Here is a 21,865-nt window from a genome sequence, read left to right on the forward strand (position 1 = left end):
TCACAGCATGAGGAAACAAATACTTTTACATGGGGGGAGCAGAGAAGAAACTGGCCAAGCCAGCAGCCGGTGTTTTCCCACTGTTGAGCACTCGCAGACCCCAGGACACATGTTCTGGCTAAAAAAGGTCTGCCTGCTCCAAGATGCAAGACTCTTTAAAGTCCAATTATGATACTGTCCCCTTCCCACTGTACCTTTTCCCAGCCCAGTGGGTTCACCCACCCCACAGGGCCATTCACAACCTGCTCCCTTAAAGAGACAATTTGGTTTTCTAACCTAGAGAGGCCACCCTTTCTCACCACACATTAGCTGCATCTTGCTATGAGATGGGTATTTTCTTCTTTCTTAAGGACTTATTCAATAGTTAAAAGTTTCTTGCAGTTCTACAGGGAGAGTATCCAGGGAGGTCAAAGTACTGTCCCTGGACACTGATGTAGGACATAAGGGTAGGCAGCAGGTCACTTTCCAGCTTCTGGAAAGGAGGAAGCTTGTGTCAAAGAAGGACCCTAGGGTCTGTCTGTTCCCTGTCTTTTTTAATTTAACCTCCATTCTAATTGGGGTATTTTTTAGAATGTCTCTTTCTGGGTTTTTTTGTTGCTTCTGAACCAAAATTCTGAAAACTTCTGAGGCGATGTAGATGGGGAAAAAAAAAAGGGGGGGCGAGGGGGAGAGGAAAGGAGAGAAACTGATTGGGAGAGTTTAGGTTCCCAGAATGCAGATCAAAAAATATGTTAAGCGTGTAGTTCTCCCAAGATTCACAGAAAGTGCCACACCATATAGTACATTATGTGCTATATATTTAACACTGAACAACATTTGGGCAATATTTTTCTATCATTGATAGTGTGGCAATCTGTGAATGTAATAGAGAAGGGCATGTAACAGCACGTGAGCTTCGAAAGTGCACTTCAGGCAAAATATCAATGTGCCAACTGACCACTTCCCTCACCTAAATACCCTGCAGAGATAATGGGCTGGGACAAGGTGTCAAATAGGGTAGACACTGGCAAGCTGCAGTTACACACAAAGCAATTTAACACCTCCAGTAAACATTTATAAACCAAGAAATTATTCCCACATGGGGGATGATTTACCATCGTCTTTCATTAATCTCTCCCCTCCTCACCTGCCTGTCCTCCTCCTCTGTTTTTGAGCAGGAACCTAAAATGAGAAGAGAATTTGGGGTGTGCTTATTTATGTATTTATTCTCGGTTGCTTCCAACTCAGCTCCTGTTGCTGAACAGCTGCCTGGAGGCCTGCTTCTCTCTGCAGGGTTTACTGATCTCCCCAATGAATAATGTCCCCCCTCACCTCCCCAGCAGCTGGCGCCCAGCCGACGTGCAGGCAGGATGCTGACAGCTATTGGGAAAACATTTGGCATGCAGGCAGCTGCCAGAAAGCAAAAGTCACTCTGAGCAGACCAGGGTGGGGAGCATCTCGGAGACTAAACTACTCCCTGGCCCTTTTCACATTTACAGTAATTCTTTCCACTAAGAAATGTGCTGCCAGAGCCTAGAGCTCTCATTAATTAGTTAATCCTGGAGTGAATGCAAGAATGATTGAAGACTGTTGTAGATTGTTTCAGTCTTGATCAGCTTTTCTTTTTTTTTTTTTTTTTCAATCCTGCCTTAATTTGTCTCCTTTCTAGATGAGATTTTATTATTATTTCTTCCAGGGAATGGCAAACAGAGAAATGAAGGGCCAAACCCTGCTGCACCTGCACTATACTAGTTGACATGGATCTTTATTAATGACTTTATATTGGAACAAAATGCAGCCTCAACAAGCTCATGGGTGGCAACAAGTTGGAGGGTGAGGAGTGTGAGAGATATGCCAGAGGGCAGAGTTGCCATTCACAGTGACCTCAAAAACTGGGGAAATGGGCCAACAGGAACTTCATGGAGTTCAATAAGGACAATTTCAAAGTCCTGCAGTGAGGGAGGAATAACCCCAGTACTGCTGCGGGGCAGCTGAAGAGAAAACAGCTCTGCACAAAATGACCTGGAGGTCCTGTGTGCCCTTGTGGGGAAAGAAGCCCAATGGCTCTGTGGGCGGTATTACAAGAGTGTAGCTAATGAGACATCTGGAGTACTGTGTCCAGCTGTGATCTCCCCAGTACATAAAAAAGGCATTGGCACACTGGAACAAGTTGCGTGAAAGGCCACCAAGCTCATTGAACTGGACCAAAGACATCCAAGGAGAGACTGAAAGATGGCTTTGTTCAGTCTGTATAGAGGAATGCACCTACAGCCATCAGGCAACTAAGAGGAGGGTGTAGAGAAAATGAAGCCAGACTCTTCTTGAAGGTGTACAGTCAAAGGAAAAGAAATAACAGTCACAAGCTGAAGCCAGTGAAATTCCAATTAGATAATTTTTTTAAAAAAACTTCCACAGTGAAGGTGGTCAAATACAGGAACAAGTGCCCAGAGAGGCTAGGGGATCTTCATTCTTGAGAATATTCAAAATTTGGCTGGACAAGACCCTGATTGACCTAATGTCCCTTTAAAGTTAGCCCTGCAATGAGCAGCGTGCTGCACCAGGTGGATCTCCAGTGATCCTCTCTGATAAAAACTACTCTGTTACTTTATTCTGTAATGTTGGAAAGTATTTGGACCACCTTCTGTAAAAGCTTTGGGTCACAAGCATTTTGGAGGCAAGCGGCTGTTGGCAGGTGTGTTTGTTACTTCTTTGAGAAATTGTCTGGGTCTGCGTGTTTTCCCTTGTCAAGGCTAATCAATTTACAAGTAAAATATAAGGCAGAGTTAGGAGACTGTGACGGTACAGTTTGGAGAGCGTGTGACATGCAATTTTGTGGTTCCTTGACCATTGGTCTGTTGCTGAGAAGCAAATCAGAACAACTTCCAGGGTGTCTTTGACTGCCTATAGTGGTCCTGGTAACACTGCAGCTATGACCCCTGGTACCTGCTGCTTTTGCTACACTGATCTCCCTCACACCCCATGTTTTTTTTGCCAGCCATTTTCTATTACAGTTCCCCAGAAGACCCCCTGCTCCTCTCCTCCAGCCTGGTAAAGAGAGGTCATTCTTTATTGTGTTGCTTTCTTGCTTCTCTAAAACCAGCTCTGCATTACCTTATTTGTATATAAGTCATCACATTCATTCTTTCCTTGAATCACTTCAGCAGAGTTTACTTCTTTCTGTGGAAAAAAATGACATGAGGTTTTGACTGAAATTAGATTTTTTTTCTCAGCAAATTTCTCATTTTACTATTACATCCAAGGTAACTTTGAATCTACCTTTGTGATAAGTGAAAATGTCATCGATTTCTTCTTACTTTTCAGTAATGTAATAACAATAGTAATAACACCCGAGTAAAGCACAAAAATAACTTGTTCTTGTTTGTTAAATCCCATTTTCTGTTAGTTCTCAAACACCCAGGGTGCCGGATATTTGAAAAGGCTATTGCATTTCTTAGGTAGCTGCAGCCACTTATGGCTTGGACTTGTGCCTCAGAAGCTTGCCTGAAGGCTCCATTAATTGCCAGTAATGCAAAGCTTGTTGTATCATATTGCTTAATTGTGCACTTTTCTTCCTCTTCATATCATGCCAAGCAGATAGGAAAGGTTTTGGAAGAAAACTTCCTCAAAATGTGTTGATCACTGGGAAGTGTCAGAAAACGGAATAAAGCCTCCTTGAATAATGGAGAATAGACAGAACCTGAAGTGAGGATGGGCTTCTTCAGTGTACAAGGAAGATATTTTTCTATTTACATGAAGGACCAAGTGCCTTGTAAGACTGACACTCTTTCTTAAAGAGAGCAGGAGAGCCCATCCTTCTCCCACAGCACAGAAAAAACCCTCTCTAAATCTATCATGGTACTTAAGTATAAAGCAGGCCTACCTTTTAGCTGCAGGTGATTATCCACAGTGACTGAGGTTGAAGAGATCATTAAATGGTATTTTGACATCATCTATTCTTGTGTGTTCTTTCTTCACACCCATGAAGCTCTTTGTGCTTCAGTGAGAGAAGCTGAAGGATCAGGAAGCAAGCCAGACTTATATGCAAAAATAAGAAACAGGAATTCTCTTTAAGGCATGAAACCTCCCAGCAAGATTTGCTGTCATCATCTTGTCGACCCCAAAGCAGGCTGGTGACCTGCTTTCTGAAGATAAATGTTATTGTTGATCTTTTCAGAGCTGATATTCTTCTCATGATTAGAGAAGTTAGACACATGGTGACCAGAATAGCTACTGCTGCTCCTGAGATGTTTCACTTTCATACTTAACATCAAGAATCTCTAAAATTGTTTTATATTCCTTCATTTCTGACAAAACTATTTCCAGGACAGCTAATGCTGTCATAGATTTTAGGGTAGCCGGGTCCAACCTAAGAAATTATATTCTGCAGTCAGATCACTTTCTATTAGGTATATTTGATCTAGGCTTTATACTTAGATTTGTCTGTATAGTTTTACCACTGAGAAAGAAGGAGACTGCTAAAATGCATTGGAACAAGTTGAAAAAAAGAGTTAGCTAAATGCAAATAAGCATCCTGCACTACAGTATCAGAGTCCGGGCTCAGGACTGGTGGCACTAGCAGCTCCCCAGCCAGACACTCGTCATCACCCAGGGCTGATTGACTCTGGTAATCACTGCCTAGTCTCAATTGCCAGGAGGAGAGGTAGGCTGAGTGGCTGCCATGCGCCTTGGCTAGCAGCTGGGACAGGGAGGCAACCACTGCAAAGTGAGAAAGAGTCACAGGGACCTGTGGGGGCTGTTTCGCTCTGGGAGCAGCTGGAGCGGTCATGCACCAGACAGAACACTGAAAGGCTCATGTTGCTTGTGGCATAGGCTGTTTCCTGTGGCAAGATGAGCTGAAAGGAAAGCACCTTTCCATTCCAGAGGAAAATGAAATCTCACCACCTATTTCTACCTGAAAATGAAGCTTTTCCAGTCTCCTGGAGTTGTTTGTTTTTTTTTTTTAAACAAAGGATTCTTCTATTTCTACACCAGTCTGGGAACATGTTACATGCATTTTAGTGGCCTTTATTTCACCAGGAAGTGCTAGGAGCCGAACTCTAAATGAGAACTGAGCTCTCAGGGTCTGAGAAATGGCTTCTGTAAAAGGGTTGTGGCCAAAGATGGTCTCCAACTTTCTCCTGGAAGCTTCATCCATCTGGCTATCATGCTAAGGAAGATTCGTACCTTCAGGCAGGAGTCTGCCATGCAGCCCAGGAAGGGCACCACACCAACATGCAGAGCACAGCTTTTTAGCAACATGTTTTAAATCTGTGGTTTAGTTTTTGATCCATTTACCTGTGCCATCTCCCTTTCCATTAGATGTTTGAATGGGCTCTCCTGTATTCTTTCTGTCACCAAACCCATGTCTTTAGCAGGGGGCTAGGTACAGTTTTATTCAAGACCACTTGTCTTCTAGGCACTGGCTGGACAGATTTAGTGAAGAGGAAAGGTACATGCTCCTGCCACTGCTCTCCGAGTCCTGCAGGACTCAGGTGCTTAGGACCTCAGCACAGTAGGTGCTACTGAGTTTGGCTCTCTCAGATATTTTGGCAATTGTGTTTCAAATGTGGGACTTCTGCCTGACCTGTCTGTCTGCCAAGGATTTCAGCTTTCTGTCATGGGAGGTGTTATTGGGTTGGGTTGGGTTGGACTAGCAAAGAAAACAGTTATGCGAGTGGCTATTCCAAATCCAAGGCTCGCTGTGTTAGCTGTGTTATCTTAAGCTTTACAGTCTGAGAATGAGCAGTAGCTTGCAAAAGTAATCTACCAAAAAAGCAAGAATCCCTGTTTGAAGCAACTAAGCTCTTTTCACCCCAGAGCATTAGTATCCCCAGTTATTCAGTTTTCACGCCACCTCCCCTACCATGACAATTAATTTCCCTTTTACTGCCTGCTATCCTTCCTAGCCCCTTGCCTCACATTTTGTCCCTGGTCTCTGCTTCTCTGTCACAGATTTCTCGCAGACTCCAGGGCTCTCCAGCTGATGTTTATTCGCAGCTAGTCCCAGGCCCTGCACTCCTCTGCTGTGTTCTCAGTATCCATGGGAACATCCTCATTGTCCCACTGTTCAAAACAGGGATTCAGTGTCCACCTTTGCTTTAAAGATTCACTCCTCATCTGCTGCTGGAGAGAGTACTCTGCCCTATACACGATGCAGTTTAAGAGTAGGCTTTTCTACATTAATTCTGTATTCTTGTGTCCGTCTCTTAATCTGAAAAACTCTTCCTTTGCCAGGATCTGAAAAGACAGGAGCTTTTTTTCCTAAACTTTTGGCTGGCAGAAGTAAAGCCACTGAAGGCAGTTTCCCAGCCACTGTGTGTCCTCCCCCCCAGCTGGCCATGCTTGTTTTCACGCTTCATCCCCACCACAGCACAACAACCCCACCCCAGGCTGGTGGGGGAGATGTTCAGGGGCAAATGCTGCTAGTTCTTCTGGGGAGACCAGCGTGGTGATCCAAATCCTAACCATGCAGCCCCAGTCAGTGCTGCTCTGTAAGCCAAATCTGGGAAAAGGCTTGAGCTGTAACAAGGACCATTTTCTTCTTCACAATGCTCAGAAAGCTGAATGGAGGAGTGACATACCTGAAGCTCCTGCCCCTCCAGGCACCGCAACTGCTTAGTAACAGTGCAGACATCAAGTCCTGGTCCTAGGAGCTGATTAATCCTTCCTGAGGACCTGTGCCTGCCTCTGGGGTACTTCCTACATGGCAGTTCCAGCAGAATGGAGCAGATCAGGCTTTCCAAGATTAGTATTCGCTGGCTGTTTCTCAGCAGGGGGTCACTGCCTGCTTTACCCCCATTGACATCAGGGAGGTCGGTAAATCAGCCTCACAGTGATAGCCCAGCCCTCCCAACGCACATTGTGCATCTTGCTGCTGGAGGAAAGCACCACCTTTGGTGCCAAGTACGCTCAGAAACATGCCTGGGTTTAAACATACTCCATGGGAGGGAGTCACAACATTTCCAAAGCTTGGCCTCTTGCATCACAAAAGCAGAGCATGCTCCTCGCCATGTCTTGGGTGATACAAAAGCCCAAGGTCAACAAACAAAAGGAACAGCTTTAAAACAAAAAAGCTGCGCTGGGTTTTGTATACAGTGTGTGTTGCCACAATCTGGCCCAGAGTCACCATCTCGAATTTCCCTGCCAGAATGATGGAAATATAAATAGGGGCTATAAACCCAAAGTATTTCCAGCTCATACATCCAAAGGATAGAAATTATAGTCTCTTAGCAAGGAAAATGTTCGAGGGCAGTGAGGTAATGGGACCTGGTTACAGAGCTCATTTCTCTGAAAAACTTCAATACGGCATGGAAATTTTTCCAATGTCCTTGATACAACCTCTGTTAAAGTATAAAATAATCCCATTTCAGTGGAAAAGCCCCTTCCATGCCTTCAAGAATGAACTGCTGAGCTACATTTTGAGAAAAGCTTCTTTCCAGCTGCTGTTTCCAGAGATTTCTGAATGGCTCTGAAGACACAGCATCAGCAAGGAATGTTCGCAAGATAATCCATCGTGTCTTGGCTTACCTAGAAAGGGCCTCACTTTTCTGTGCGTTTGCTGAGAGCTGCTGCTGTTGAACCATAGGAGTCTCGGCTCCAGCCTCGCTAAATAATATTCTGGAAGTCCACACCATGAGTCACAGCACTGGATGAGGGGCTCGTCTCATCTGATTAATTACATTACCATGCCTGCCCTTTACTTGTTGACTCATAGCCTTAAGAGCTGGGGATGTGCTGCATATGTAGTAAACTGATTAAAGGGGGAATGTATGTCAATGCATGGATGTGTACAATAGCTTTTTGAAATCCCTCATGATCTTCCCACCCACTGGGCATTGCTTCAATATCAGGAAACAAACTTGCTGCCTCATCTGCATCACACATGGCAATGAGCTTGCCAAATATGGCCAAGCTTTTAGAAAGAAAAGATAATTCCACCCCCCCAGTGAATTCATGACCCTTGATTCCGCCTGTGGCCTGTTCCTGTGCATGCCTGAGTGACATGGAAACTGCAGCAATTCTGTTTGGCCTGTATCTACACTCTCACACTTGCAGCTATGTTGGATTTTTCCTTTTTTTAATGACTAGTGGTTTTTTATTTGGTTTATTAGCTTCTAACGCAAGCAACCCATGATGAGAGGCAAAAAGAGGAGTAACGTGTGTTAATTAAAAGAAAGAAAGATGGAGAAGATGCAGGGAGAGGCTAGAAGTGTTGCTGAGTGTTTGAAAGCAAAAGGTCACTCCCCTCATCTGTTCCAGGTCCTTCAAGCCTGACTTTGTCCTGATCCGTCAGCACGCCTACAGCATGGCGCTGGGAGAGGACTTCCGCAGCCTCATCATCGGCCTCCAGTACGGTGGCATCCACACAGTCAACTCCCTCTACTCCATCTACAACTTCTGCAGCAAGCCCTGGGTGGTAAGTGACAATCCAGCTCTACTGCATGAGAATACTGCAAAGTACGTATCTGGTACTGATAAAGCACCAAACTCAGCCTCCAGTCTGTTTCATAGGAACTAATTTTTTTAGGTTAAAACCACCATCTAAACAACCTAGGAGTCTAGCTGGGAATTCTTAGGCAAAGACAAACAGACAAACATAAAACCCCCAAAAAACCCCAAACCTACAAGTACTGCTTCTTTATCAGTCTCTAGTAACATCAAGGTGTTATCTCCTCACCCTTAGTAGGACATTTCACCTGTCCCAGAGTCCGATGTGTCACAAAGAGCCAACAGTACACTAACATCTAGAATTCTTGTCAGGCAGAGCAGATCATAGAATCATAGAATCATAGCATCATAGGATCACAGAATCATAGAATAGTTTGGGTTGGAAGGGACCTTCAAAGGTCATCTAGTCCAACCCCCTGCAATGAGCAGGGACATCTTCAGCTAGATCAGGTTGCTCAGAGCCCCATCCAGCCTGGCCTTGAATGTCACCAGGGATGGGGCATCCCTGTCTTTTCCAAAAATGCTCTAGTGCAGTAATGAGAGTAGTGAGAAAAATCTCACTTTTCCATCACTGTATAGTGGTGGATGATGCGCATCTGGCCTCAGTCCCCATTGGAATGGTGAGAGTTGCCAGAAAGGGAAAGGAGAGAAAGAGGCAGACCAAGTATCAGGCTCAATACAACACCTTTGCATTGTTTCCTACAGATGGTCTAACACACAAGTGTGTTGACCCCGGTGACCAGACGAAAAACCTCCGCATTCGCACTGGCTTTTGCTGAGGAAGACAGTCATGTGGTCTATTCCATCTGATTTTGGGGTTGAGGCAGTCAGGGTTTAGTTGACGTTTTCCAACTCATGCCTTGTAATTACATTTGTGATGGTGTGCAGGGGCCTCAAGATGTGACAGGCCTATTTTTAGGAATCTAAAAGAAAAGAAAACAAACAAACCAAGCACATAAGGGGAAAAAAAAAAAAAAAAGAAAAAGAAAAGTAGAGCTGGCAAGACAGTGTGGGAGAAATTGGCTCTGCCAGTAACTCGTCTCTATCTATTCTGGGTTTGCTCGTGCCATTCTTTCCTCACAGGGAATACAGTTGGCTCAGGCAACCTTCCCAAAAGAGTCAGGGAAACCACTTGTAAACACTTAAAACAGGTTTGCAGAATTCCTCCTTTCCCTGCTGCCCTCGCACACACATCATCCCCCAAACCAATGACTGTAACGCACTCAGTAACCTAAAGACCTCGGGTGGGATCTGCGCTGGAATTTGGCACCACTGAAGTTTTATCAGGTTGAAGCTCAGGTAGAGATTGCAGTGGGGCATTTGAGGGCAGAAGGCTTCACTGGCAGCAGAATCAGGGTTATTTTATTTCGTGGTAGTTGGGAAATGAGAGATAGGGACAGACCACTTCGGTGCATGTTCCACTCTGATTGCAAAACAGGCATCTTGAAATAAGGGATCTGCTTAACAAGATTACTGGAAACTGAAACCAGTTGAGATACATGAAGAAATGAAACTAAATACCCCTGGGAAATGTGCTTTTCACTCTCCCTTTCTATTTTTTCCAAAAATGTTTCCATTTCATAGAAATGTTTATGATTTTCTGGAGGGGGATGGAAGCGAGTCTGTTTTTCCTTGGCAATTTGCAGCAATGTTTTTTCTCAGAAACTCTAATTACAATCAGATGAATTTGGGCTTGAGTTTTCTGAAACATGCAGCCCCGTTTTTTAATGACATTTGCCAGGTCTCCAGTACTGCAATACACAAATTTCTTCAAAGGCTAAAATTTGCTCTAAACAGAGGGACAGTTCAAAATAGGCGTTTCTGAAACAGAAACAGACATATTCAGGGGGATCTCACACACAGAGAAACATCTAAGAAACCTAAGTTTGAAGATGATCTCAGAATTATTGAGAAATAACGCTACAAGCACCCTAAACACAATGTTTCAACCAGTAATGATAATTTTTGCATTATAAAAGTTACAATACAAAATACAGTGGGAACAGTGCTCAGAGTTGTACTCATGTTACATGCAGTAATGTCAGTAATTGTAAGCCAACTTCTGCATCTGTAAAACTGCAGGAAATATGAAGTGTTGAAGGTAGTTGCCTACAGAGCCCAACAGACTCACAGCCAAACTGGTATTGGCTGTCAAGGTATGTGGGTTCCCAGATCATAGAATCACAGAATAGTTTGGGTTGGAAGGGACCTTCAAAGGTCATCTAGTCCAACCCGCTGCCATGAGCAGGGAAATTTTCAACTAGATCAGCCTGGCCTTGAATGTCTCCAGGGTTGGGGCATCTACCACCTCTCTGGGCAACCTGGGCCAGTGTTTCACCACTGTCATTGTAAAAAATTTCTTCCTCGTGTCTGGCCTGAATCTCCCCTCTCTTAGTTTAAAACCATTACCCCTTGCCCTATTGCAACAGGCCCTGCTAAGAAGTCTGTCCCCATCTTTCTTATAGGCTCCTTTTTAAGATTACCTGAAAACCTTCAAAACATGCAAAAGGCCTTGAGATCCTCTGAATGGATCTTTCTATCTCTCTATAAAGACTCCCTGCAAGTAACTCTAATGTCCAACCAGCCAGACAAGGCATTTCGCTTGCATACCTGTTCCAGGTACTTAAAACCCAGCCTGTGCCACATTGCCTTGCCCCGTGTCATGCTCTGTGGTCTGAATGCAAGCTCATCGAAACCAAAAGAGCCACAGAAAGTAAGAACTGATACCAAAATATGAAATGGGCAGCTATATCTAGCTGAGCTGCTGGCAGTAACATTCCTGCTCTTCTAAAATATTAATACACTGGGAGGTGCTACTTGAGCTCTGCTACCAGATATCTGAGGGTTGCTGCAGTGTGCAACATGGGTGTCTCTGTGCCAATATCCTGACCCTAACAACTGCCGAAAAAAAAGGAGGGAATTATTCCATGAGGGTCAATACCAAAGTCAGACCTTTTTGCAGGCTTGGCCCATGGAGAAGGCTCCCAGATGACTGAGTCTCTCAGCTGCCCATCTGAAATACTTATTTCAGCAACAGCAGAGAGCTATGTGCTTCTAAAGGAAGCCCAAGGAACAAGTCAGGACACTGTCAGCTGAACAGTTCTCCCAGTTCTTTTGTTCGAGCTGATTTCCTAGGATAAACGTATGTCACCTCAGTGTCACGGCGTCTATGGTTCACCAGGGCTGCGTGCAGCACAGCAAAGGGCACATGCTGCTCTCAGACAAGGTGTTTTTCCTTCTCTCCCTGTCTCTCTCCCTCATTCTGTTTAATTTTTAAGCCCTGTTTGCTCACTTTGCTGGTCAAAACAGGGCTTTATTTTCCTTCTCTAGGATGTGCAGGACTAGTGCAAGTAGTTAAGCAAGCTGTCCTTCTTCACCAACATAAATACCCTTCTTGCCAACAATAATTATTCTACACAGGGATTTTTTCTCTTATCTGCTGATACATGTAGGGGGTGGTGGTGTTAGTGATGGGATATGCCACTTCTTGATATTTTCTAGGTTTCCTTAAATGCCGCATTTTGACCTTAGCAAAAGGATTCTTTGCATTTGTCTGCAAATCTGCCGGCAGCTGCCCTTTCAGCATGTGGCCTGCATCTGGCACACACATTACAGGCTAATTTTTTTGCACACTGGCTGCCTTTTTTACACCCATACTACCCTTTAACTCCCAAGGGGATATTTCTTCTCCATCACCAAGTGAAGTTTCAATTTCTTACACAGAAATGCTTTTACTTAGACCAGCTCAGTAAGCAGGGCAGGAGCCCTAGCATAGGTACTCAGCAATAACATTCTCAGTAGCTTTCTCATTATCTGGAATGAAACATTGGGGTTGTGATTTGGTGCATTTACTGTCTTCAGATGTTGCTCAGAAGTGCTCAGAACACATAAGATTAGGCAGCTGATGCTACTGGGAAGAAAATGGGCTTTCTTTCCCCTCTCTAGTTCCCTAGATGTCTGTCTCCTTCCCTTAATCTGTGTGTTACCTCCTTCAAGTGACACAAAGATCTCCTTCAAGATGAATGCATCGCTAGCTTTGATGTGGAACTTGAAGGAACTTGTGTAAAGAACTTACAGTGAGACTTGACCCAGACTGGAGGCCTTTATGAATTTAACTTGATTTTACCAAATACCAGGGACCTTGGAAACTGCATTCAATTTCTACATTATTTTGCAAATAGGACATCAATGGGGAATTCAGTCACAGCTCAGCAGGAAACAAAATTCTTACCTGTGGAGTAATCCCAAATGATTTTATTCTCTTAGCATCCATGAAAATACCCAAGCTACCTTATTCAGCTTTACTCCCCCTTCTGCAAAGCTGACAGCCTAACCACTTCACCAACAGCACTGCCAGTTCGGCATTGTCCCTGATCAGGGGGTTGTACAGGTTGGGATGGTGGCAAATGTTCACCCTTGTATGTAGTTGTTACCCTGTAGTTGTTACCTACTGCTCTCTGTAGATACCATCCTTACAGACTGGTGCCTTCCTCAGACCTCACTGGTAGATGGGACAGGGGTAGCAGACGATCTCCCCTTTCTCCTGCCATGCATGTGGGCTGTTGGGAGACCCTTGGTTCATGATAAATGTCAGTTATGACTGCCGGTGGGCTTATGCTTCCTTGGTTTAACACTCAAACCAGGTAGGACGGGCAATTCCTTTTAGTCACCTCTGTCCTTAGCAGTTCTCCTTCCCTTTTGTATGATGGGTAAATGTGCCTTGCTTTGATTTGGCTGTGGGGCAGAGACCCAAGGGAGAGTTTTGATGTCTGTTGTCTCTGCTCAGGAGTGGTGCCACTGATTTCCCACCTGGTCGCTCCTCTGAGCCCTTTCCTCTACCAAGAAGGGCCCCCCCAGCCACATTTGAAAAGCAAAGGTTGTTCATAGCAGATCTGTAACTAAACCCAAACTAATCCCCTTCAGGCTCTTGAACCTCTCCTCAGCTGTCTTAGTCCAAGGTTTGTGTACACAAGCCAGCTTGGCCCTGGGTAAACAGAGCAACTTCACAACTTCTTACTGCTCTCAGGTCAAGAAAGCAAGGTGGGAAAGGCATAATAACATGTTTCTCTCACCTCCTTCACCAGGATCAGAACATTTTGCAAGCACTTACCTGTTACACAATAAGCCACTGACATCCACTCTATCTGTTTTTGTTCCTTCTCCCTCACCCCAAGTTCTCTCAGCTCATTAAAATCTTCAACTCGCTGGGTCCGGAGAAGTTCCCCCTCGTGGAGCAGACGTTCTTCCCAAGCCATAAGCAGATGGTAAGTACCTTTGCTTTCTTCTGATGCCAGTGTGGATGGGAGAGAAGCAACAAATGTGAGTTTGGCACAAGAGACGGCGGTGGGAATGCTGGGAAGAGTCTCAATTTTACTTACAGAGAATTACCAGCCAAAAAGCAATATGCAAAAAACACTGCTCAGGAACTACTTTCCTTTCTTGCCCAGCTCTCCCTCAGGTCACGTATGGACCCTGAAAAACTGAGCAAAGAGAACAGGCTCAAAACCAAAGCAAAAATGCATTGTAAAATCTAGTCAACAAAAGCTCATCCCTTAGAGCAAGGAACCACTTCATTCAGATAAAGAGGATTTTTTTTCCCTTCCTGGAATTGTTTAAAATACGTTGACGATTTGGGACACGGCCCATAAGACATGTTTTTTTCTCATTGTTGATTTGGTTGGTTTGTCACATGGTTGCCATCCATGAAACCTTTATCAGCCTGCTAGGTACTCAAAGTCAATTGGAGTTCTTTAGTATGACCTTGTTTCAGCTCGTAATGCTTCATTTGCACAGTTGCGCTGGGGTCTAGGCTTCCTGTCAACAACTAAGCACTTGGTGCCCTGTGTGTCTGCTGGGCACTGGACCAAACTCTTAGGCCACCTGCTAAGAAGATCTGTGTAGGTGTCTTTAGTCCTGGAGAACACGGCAAAGAGGGCGGGTTTGTTTAAAACTCTTCACGTCTCTTCTCTTCCCTGGGTTAAAAGGGTGGCTAGTCCTTCGTGAATTTTTGCTCCCAGCTTACATCCATGAATTAGTGGCTCTTCTTACCTGGCTGGGGCTTTGATGAGACCCCGTGTGAACCACGACCTCCCCATGTGAGCCATTGGCTGTTCGAGCTGATTTCCCACACGTGATTGTGAACTAGAGCAGCATTGTCAGCCTGAAGATTAGGGTTGTTGAGATGTCAAACTACGACTCAAAAATGTTCAAACCCCTCTTCTCTCACACACTTGTTGCAACACTGTGGGTCAACCACAATGTATAAGAGGGTGTAGGTACCTGATGGTGGACATAGGTGCCTAGTGGGACCTTCAAAATTCAAAAGGAAGCCTCACTTGAGTTCTTTTGAAAAAAATCCCACTGGTACTCACTAGGTACCTGCACACCTTGAACTGCCAGTCCTTCACCTCTCTGTTCCAATGCTCTGTTCTCCACCTGTGCTGCATGGACAACAGCAGTTCTGCACTTCACAGGCATGCCATGAAGGTAAGTAGAGGCATGAGTGCCATGAAGCACCCACGTAACGCAGTGGTAAGAGTTGTATTATCATTTAAGACATAAATAAATGGATGGTCCTTCAACACTATGTGACAGTTTGTTTCAGACTTGTAAGATATATTAGTTGATAAACTCTGTTGCATTTAATTCCCACTGATTTATAAAAAGGGTTTTGTGATGTATGTAATCCTTCAGGACAGTCGTGACTTTGACCATCACTTCAGGAATGCTATTTTTGGAAGACTTGATTAAGGTTTTCATCGCAAATATGTTAGCTAGCACTTTTAGCATTATTTTTTTGTCTCTCAATCTGAATTTTGATTCCTCAGCATGTAAATGCCTTTGTTACCAGCATAGTAGCTTGGTTTAGCAAGGCACTGATCTTAATTCCACATATTTTTCATCTTTGCAACCAATCATCTACTTGGAGATGCTATTGTTTACTTCCACGTGCATACAGGAACCTCTTTAAACTGTAGATAATCTCATCTGAACACAAACACTGTTGTTGGTATGCAAGCTCGAGTAATCTGGTTTAAACCAGTCACTTTCCAAACATTTACACAATCCACTTGGGCAAATTCAGGCCAGTCCTTTCCAGGTGGGGGTGGGGGTCTGCCTCACCAAGTGAATCTACGTAACTTCTCAAGATCTTTTCTAGATGCATCTTCACAGTATCCTGGGCTGCAAGAGGCTCAAGCTCTCTCACACTCATCACTTCGAGTACCTGTGAACGTTGCTTGCCCGCTGTGCATCAGCCTCTCTGTGTGTCAGACAGGAATATAATGATCTTCCTTTCCCACCCTTTTTCTTCCTTTTCCTGAAGGCATTTTCAAGCTATACCAGTTAGCACTCATAAAATACGCTGTGGTCCTTTGATGGCTGACCCCCTGGAAGTGTTTATAGCTGGTGCTACAGTTGTAGCTCTCTGCAATGTAATAATACTTTAAGCAATTTTAAGTTCTCACATAAGAGATCCTTATCTTTCCATGTCCAAAATTTTCCAAAGCTGACTTTCTAAACTTTTGGATTAAACATAGAACAGATTCAAAATTCTGCTTCATTCTTTCATCTGTGCAGAGAACAGAGATTTTCCTAAAGCATAAGTGAGACAAAGGAAATTTCTAAGAGTAGGCCCATTTTTGTGAGCATTTTAACCAAGCAGAAAATGCTTGTTCTGATCTCATGACAGCAGGGCATTTTAACCACCAAACCTGAAGAGAGGACACAAGGCTCTGACATTTCACAGCTGAAAAGATCCAGAAGATCTCTCTCTCTTTCCTTTGCTAGGAGCATGTACCTTTCAACCCCCTCCCCAGTAACTGGAAATCAGAGCAATCTGGCAACTGTTCTTCTAATGCCCTACTGGTGCTACTTGACAGGCATAACGACTGCCTTGCTCTGTACTGACCCCCTATGGCCAGCAAACACGCGGGATACATTAATTTCAAAGGGGATTTTTTGCTTCTCCTGGGCTTACAACCCCCATAACAATTCTTTGAGAAATCAACTTTTTAAAAAGAGGGAGGGACTGCTGGACAGATCTTTGCCAAAGAGCAAGAACTGCCAGGGGTGGAATATCTGCTTTGGGCCCAATAAAAAGGTATCACGAAAGGGAAGGAAATGAATAAATCCACTTGCAAATCCATTTGTGTACATTTGAAGTGGACTGAAACTAATATAAGTGAAACAGAGACAGAATGTCTGTGATAGAAATAAAACCACTTTACTGTTTAGAATAAAAGGACACTATAAAAAGTGAACATTATGCAACATTACCTTAAAAGACAATATACATTCACTGAATATAAAATTTATAAATAACATGGAGGAAAACTGTAAACAGTGCTAGAAAATTTAGCAACAAATACATTCCTTCTGGACAAGATTTTTCACATGGGTTTGGTTCCTTCCCCAAGTTTCCATGACTATCAGGAACAGTGGAGCGGCTCTATGAAGGAAGGACAGTGTCAGAAAGAAGGAGAAGCCAGTAAAGCAGCAAAAAATGTTTAGTGGATTTTTAAGATTTTTCTCAAGGCTGGTAGCCCCAAAAGATACTTATTCTAAAAAAAAAAGACACAATTTTTGCAGTTCCCTAAATTTTGTTCTGCCCTTTAAGCTACAAAAGACATTATAAGTGATATATACTTTCAGAGACATCTGAAAGAATGGAAACTTGTTCCCATGGAGGCCTTTACTTTAAACGGTCCTTACTGCAAAAAACAAACCGGCATGTTTCCCATCACCCTGATGTAGCATTTCACTCCAGCCAAGCATGAATGGGATATGGTGATATATTTAGGTTTTAAAATAGTCCTAATCTAAAGGACCACATAAGTCTTCAAAACATGGGAAATTTAGACCCAAAATGGCAGGTTTGTCCCATACAGGGCGGGCAGAAGCCTCCCACCAGAGGACTTCATTCAAGGTACTCCATGCACAGATCTCCTGCTCTCAACACCCTCCACTTTGGAAAAGGCAGATTAAATCCAATCTTTCCCAAACCTTCAATACATTTTTCATATTTTTTGTAATCCTAAAGGGGAAAACACTGTCAAGCAAATAAGGAAAATTGTCTATCAATAAAAAAAAAGGCAGACAGCAACAGTCTGGAAAGGAGCTATGCATTTTGAAAAATACTTTCAATAATGTTGGTATGTTTAATACATGATGGGGAAAGCCCTCATCCTGTACATGCCCAAAGGTCATGCTCACAGGAGCCATGTCACTGACAGTTCCCCTTTAACCTTCGTTTATGGGGTGAAGCGAGGGCCATGTCAGAGGTGACAGGAAGATATTTGTGCTGCAGTAAGCCATTGTATGCTCCACAGCCTAACATTTTGGGGAGAACTTCACACCTGCCTCCTCACATTTCCATGCCTGGTGTTCTCACACATTGCACAGCCTGAGAGTTTTGTCCATTGGCAGGCAGAAGTGAATTAGCAGGACAGAAGAGAGCAGACAGAAAGGAAGAGATGTTTGAATCCGATTTAGAGCCCATTCAATCCATTTAATGGCTCCCTCCCACTTAAGGGAGCCATCAGTCAGGTTCTTAATGCAAGAACAAGTTAGAGCTTAACCCAAGAAAGACATGTCCCTGATAGCCCACACAGAAACAAAATTAAGAAGCCTCCCAAAAGAAATGTATTTTTACTGGATTCTTCCCCCTCCTTTTGGCTCCACATTTTTAAAAGCCATAACAACTGTTTCTTTACACAGCAAGAGGTAAGATTTGCTACCAAACCCCCACCCCTGCCAGTCTGGCTGTCTGCATCTCAGAAATATTTTACCGTCTGCAATATAAAATGGGAATACGCTTCATTTTGTGGTAACGCGGCGGCTGTTTTGTTGTTTACAAAGCACATAGCTACATTATATCCTACTTAGGGACACAAGTCCTCATAGCATTAGAATGCAAATATTTTCACAATAGTTTGAGTGCAATACTGTGATGTCTCAGCTAGCTAAATGAATCAGTGACAGGTAAAATATACAGAGCTACAGTTTCATGAAAATTCAAATCAACACTTCACTGCATCAAGGGGCGTTTTCATTTAGCCTTCCAAAGCCATGAAAAGTGGCTTTAGGTTAAAGACACGTCAGCTTTGCGATGTCAGCATGAGGAGGGCCATGCCCAGCCATGCTGACTCCACGTGATGCAGACGGGGGGTGGCGAGGCCTGCTCCTCCCTCCCTCCGTGACCCGCAGAGATTCTGTCAGTGGTTGCACGGCTCCAACAGAGATCGCTCCACTGCGCCCAAAGCCCAACCCCGTACTCTGCCAAAAGGGGCGACCCACCACCCGATCCTGTGATGGGTGTTGTGAAGCACCCTACTCTCCCTCTCATCTCCAACCTGTAATTGAGGAGCTGTCACAGGGAAGAGGACTTTTCAAACACATTCCAAGTCTGAATCACAGGAGAATCCAACATACTTTCAATGTTGTGTTGGATTTTTTTTTTTGTGCTGCGTTGCCACTCAGAGCAGCTGAAAAAAAGATACACAGCAGACCTAGACACCTTTTACATCAACTCTTCGAAAATGCCCTTTAAAGCTCATGTTAAAAATGAAGCTCCAAGCTTTCTGCTGCAACAATTGATCTAGTAAATGTGGCATTTCAGGGGATGTAGGTCTGGCAGAGCTCCAGTAGCTCGCAAGGAACATAAAAACACATCAGGGCCCATCTCAGACACCCCTTCCTTTACACTTGGCAGAGGCCCCAAACAACCCTTCAGTAATTGAGGTCACTGACTATAAAACGCTGTATTGCCCCAGGCTGGAATCACTGCAATGCTTCTTCCTGCTGGTGGCAGCTCTGCTTTCTAAGTGGAATGAACTGAAGATATATGAAAACTTAAGATAAATAATTATAATAATACAAAACCAAAGTTAAGTATAATCTTCTCCCTGCCCGAGCCCTCCCCGTCCAAACTCAGTCACCCATTTTGTCAGCACCCCTTCTTCACCATCATTAAAACTTAAAATACTTTTATTTGATAAGAAAAATTATATTATAGTTTTCTTAATAAAAAACCAAAATAGAACGAAAAAAAACTTCTCCAGTCAACAGCAAAGCACAAGACAGTAAGGCTCCTCCTCCCACATCACTGCAGGACACAGACACGGTGTGAGCACAAGCACAGAGCTGTGCCTAGAGGGAAACACAGCACTTGACACAGAAGGAATCCTCTGGGCAGCCGAAATTTTACGATCCCAGCCAGCACTTATTAGGAGACCATTTTTCTTCGCCTAGCCCCCACACGCACACTTCCTTCCACTATATAAACAAATGCAGCTAGTGTAGCTGCAGGGGAGGAATCGTGGCGCAATGAGGTACAGAGGAAACAATGACTGTAGCAACTACTGCAGATACATGGGAGCTTCAATACCTTAAAAACTCCTCACTGACTCGGAATGTCAATATTTCTGTCTTTTAACACAATCAAACCATTCTTTTTTCTTTTTCTTTTCTTTTTTTTTTTTTTCTTTTTTTTTCTTTTTTTTTTTTTTTACAACACACAAAAAAATTCCATGTCCTGTCAAAAATAGCTTATGTCATTACATGTATATACATCTTAGTTCAGCAAAACACTATTTTGGCAATAGATTTTTTTTTTTACAGTAAGAGCTCTAGCAAGTCTCCCCTTTCCCTCTTCCATGTGATTGGTTTACAGTTGGAATTTTTGCATCTGTTTAGTTTAAGGTGTTCACAAGCTGGTTCTCTGCTGTTGAAGCTAAGCTGAAAAAATTTCAGGGGCCAATGCTGTTCAAAACAGGATGGCACAGCACTTCATCAGCTCTGCTGTAGGTGGATTTACCTCCCTGAACATAGGGGATGGGGCCTTTGTTTTCTAAACAACAACAAAAACACAAAATACTCTCTTTTGTTCTGGGGAAAGCCAGAACTTTAAATGTGCTGTTGCATTTACACTGTGACTGAATTAACTAGGGCAATCAGTCAACAATGCTTTCACCAGATGATGTGGTCAGATACATCAGGTGAATTCTCCCACTGCTGCAGTCAATCACATTGCCAATCTCTCCCAGAGAGGAGCATGTCTTTTGGACAATCGTTTTTTCCAGAGTTTAGGCTGAGTTTCTTTTCAGTTTGTTTCATTAGCTAATCTGTTTAATAAAACCTGTTTTCCTTCAAATTGATTTGTCTACATATTTTCGGCACTTAGTGCATGAGGAGGGGTGACAGGAAGCCAGCGCATAGAATACAGTGCCTAATTGGCATACTTTTTAGATTTTTGTTTTCCTAAAAAAATAGAGGTTATATTGCTACAGCTAATGATACGTGTAAGAGAGCAAGAGCTCCATCTTTTTTTTTTTTTCTTTTTTTTTTTCCTCCCATTTATCCCTCTGGTGTGCAAAAGTAAGCTCTCAAATGTCATCTGATCAAAATGAGTGGTATCAAAAAATGGAAAAGGTGATTACAAATTCAGTAAGGTAGCACAGACTTTTTTTCTTTTCTTTTTTTTTTTTTCCTTTTCTTTTTTTAAGTGTTCGAAGTGCTAAAATTTGCATGAAAACAGGCACTAATTTCATTGTCATCATCATGATCTGGTAAGAGTTAGTGTCCAAAGGAAGATCAGCCACAAGTAAGGGAGAGGGGAGATAAGGAAGGGATAGCGTGCTCAGGGGTCTGTGGCATTGATTATCGTTTTGTCTGGATGCGACCATCCTCTATACCAGATGCAATAACCTTCCGCCCTTTGGATGCAGGCATAGTGCTTCGCTTGGTATCCTGAGTGGCCGAAGTTGGAGATCATGTCTGTCCAAATACACTCATTCTTGGAGGTGGCGAAGCAGGGCACATAGTAGCAGGGTCTAATCTGCAATTGTGGAAAGCAATGGGGTAAGGCTACATAGATTAACAATATTATATAAAGATCTTTTTACCACAAACAAGGGATTCAAAATTCTATTCCTTTGAACCTTGCTGACTAATGCAAAATTCAACCTCAGTTCAGTAAGAATGTAAGCATGTGCTTAGCTTCACATACACAGGTAATTCCAAAGTCAAAAGGGTTTTTCAGGTGCAGAAAAGTTGGGCTTGTGTCTAATGTTTTTCCAGGCCTTGGGCCATGAGTAAAAATCTTAGTGCTAGTGCTAGGCTGTAAGGTTTTAAGCACCCAAGATGTTTACACAGGAAAAAACCTGGACGTATCTTGCCATGCCTCTGATACCTGATTTCATTCACCTGCAAATCATTCTGTGCGGATTTTGAAAGCCTTCCCAAACTCCAGCTAACTCCAACAGGGCATTAAAAGGCATAGACTGCATTTTTATTTGATTGTCTCTTCTCTACTCTCAACACTAAAGCTGGGGTTTTCTTTTACCCTGTATAAAGTGTTGTCCTCTACTCCTCTTCCTGGCTGTTAACCAGCATCATCAATATTACCAGTCAGAGGAAAGAGAATTCTAGGGTTTGAATG

General features: G+C 43.4%; 2 protein-coding genes across 4 annotated transcripts in view; one reads left to right on the top strand and one right to left on the bottom strand.

Annotated features, from left to right (window-relative positions):
* Nucleotides 1-21,865, top strand: part of SYN3 (synapsin III) — a gene marked incomplete at its 5' end in the record, with an annotated part of 177,392 nt that overhangs the window by 30,685 nt on the left and 124,842 nt on the right. For both annotated transcript variants that reach the window (XM_082044580.1, XM_082044581.1), the window contains 2 exons: nt 8,239-8,395; nt 13,602-13,691. In XM_082044580.1, the coding sequence (XP_081900706.1) occupies nt 8,239-8,395; nt 13,602-13,691 (247 nt within the window). The remainder of the gene's footprint in view (nt 1-8,238; nt 8,396-13,601; nt 13,692-21,865) is intronic.
* The window catches only part of TIMP3 (TIMP metallopeptidase inhibitor 3), a 37,873-nt gene continuing 32,634 nt past the window's right edge, over nt 16,627-21,865 (bottom strand). The window contains exons 5-6 of one of the 2 annotated variants that reach the window (XR_014183242.1): nt 19,941-21,262; nt 16,627-19,909 (exon numbers count right to left, since the gene is read on the bottom strand). Coding sequence is in view for 1 of the 2 variants with exons in the window: in XM_082044598.1 (XP_081900724.1) it covers nt 21,065-21,262 (198 nt within the window). In the remaining variant the exon portion in view is untranslated. Of the gene's footprint in view, nt 21,263-21,865 lie in introns of both variants that reach the window. The other variant, XM_082044598.1, reaches the window with a different exon arrangement.

Source organism: Streptopelia decaocto (assembly GCF_964273445.1).
Source record: "Streptopelia decaocto genome assembly, chromosome: 1".
Taxonomy (NCBI): Eukaryota; Metazoa; Chordata; class Aves; order Columbiformes; family Columbidae; genus Streptopelia; species Streptopelia decaocto.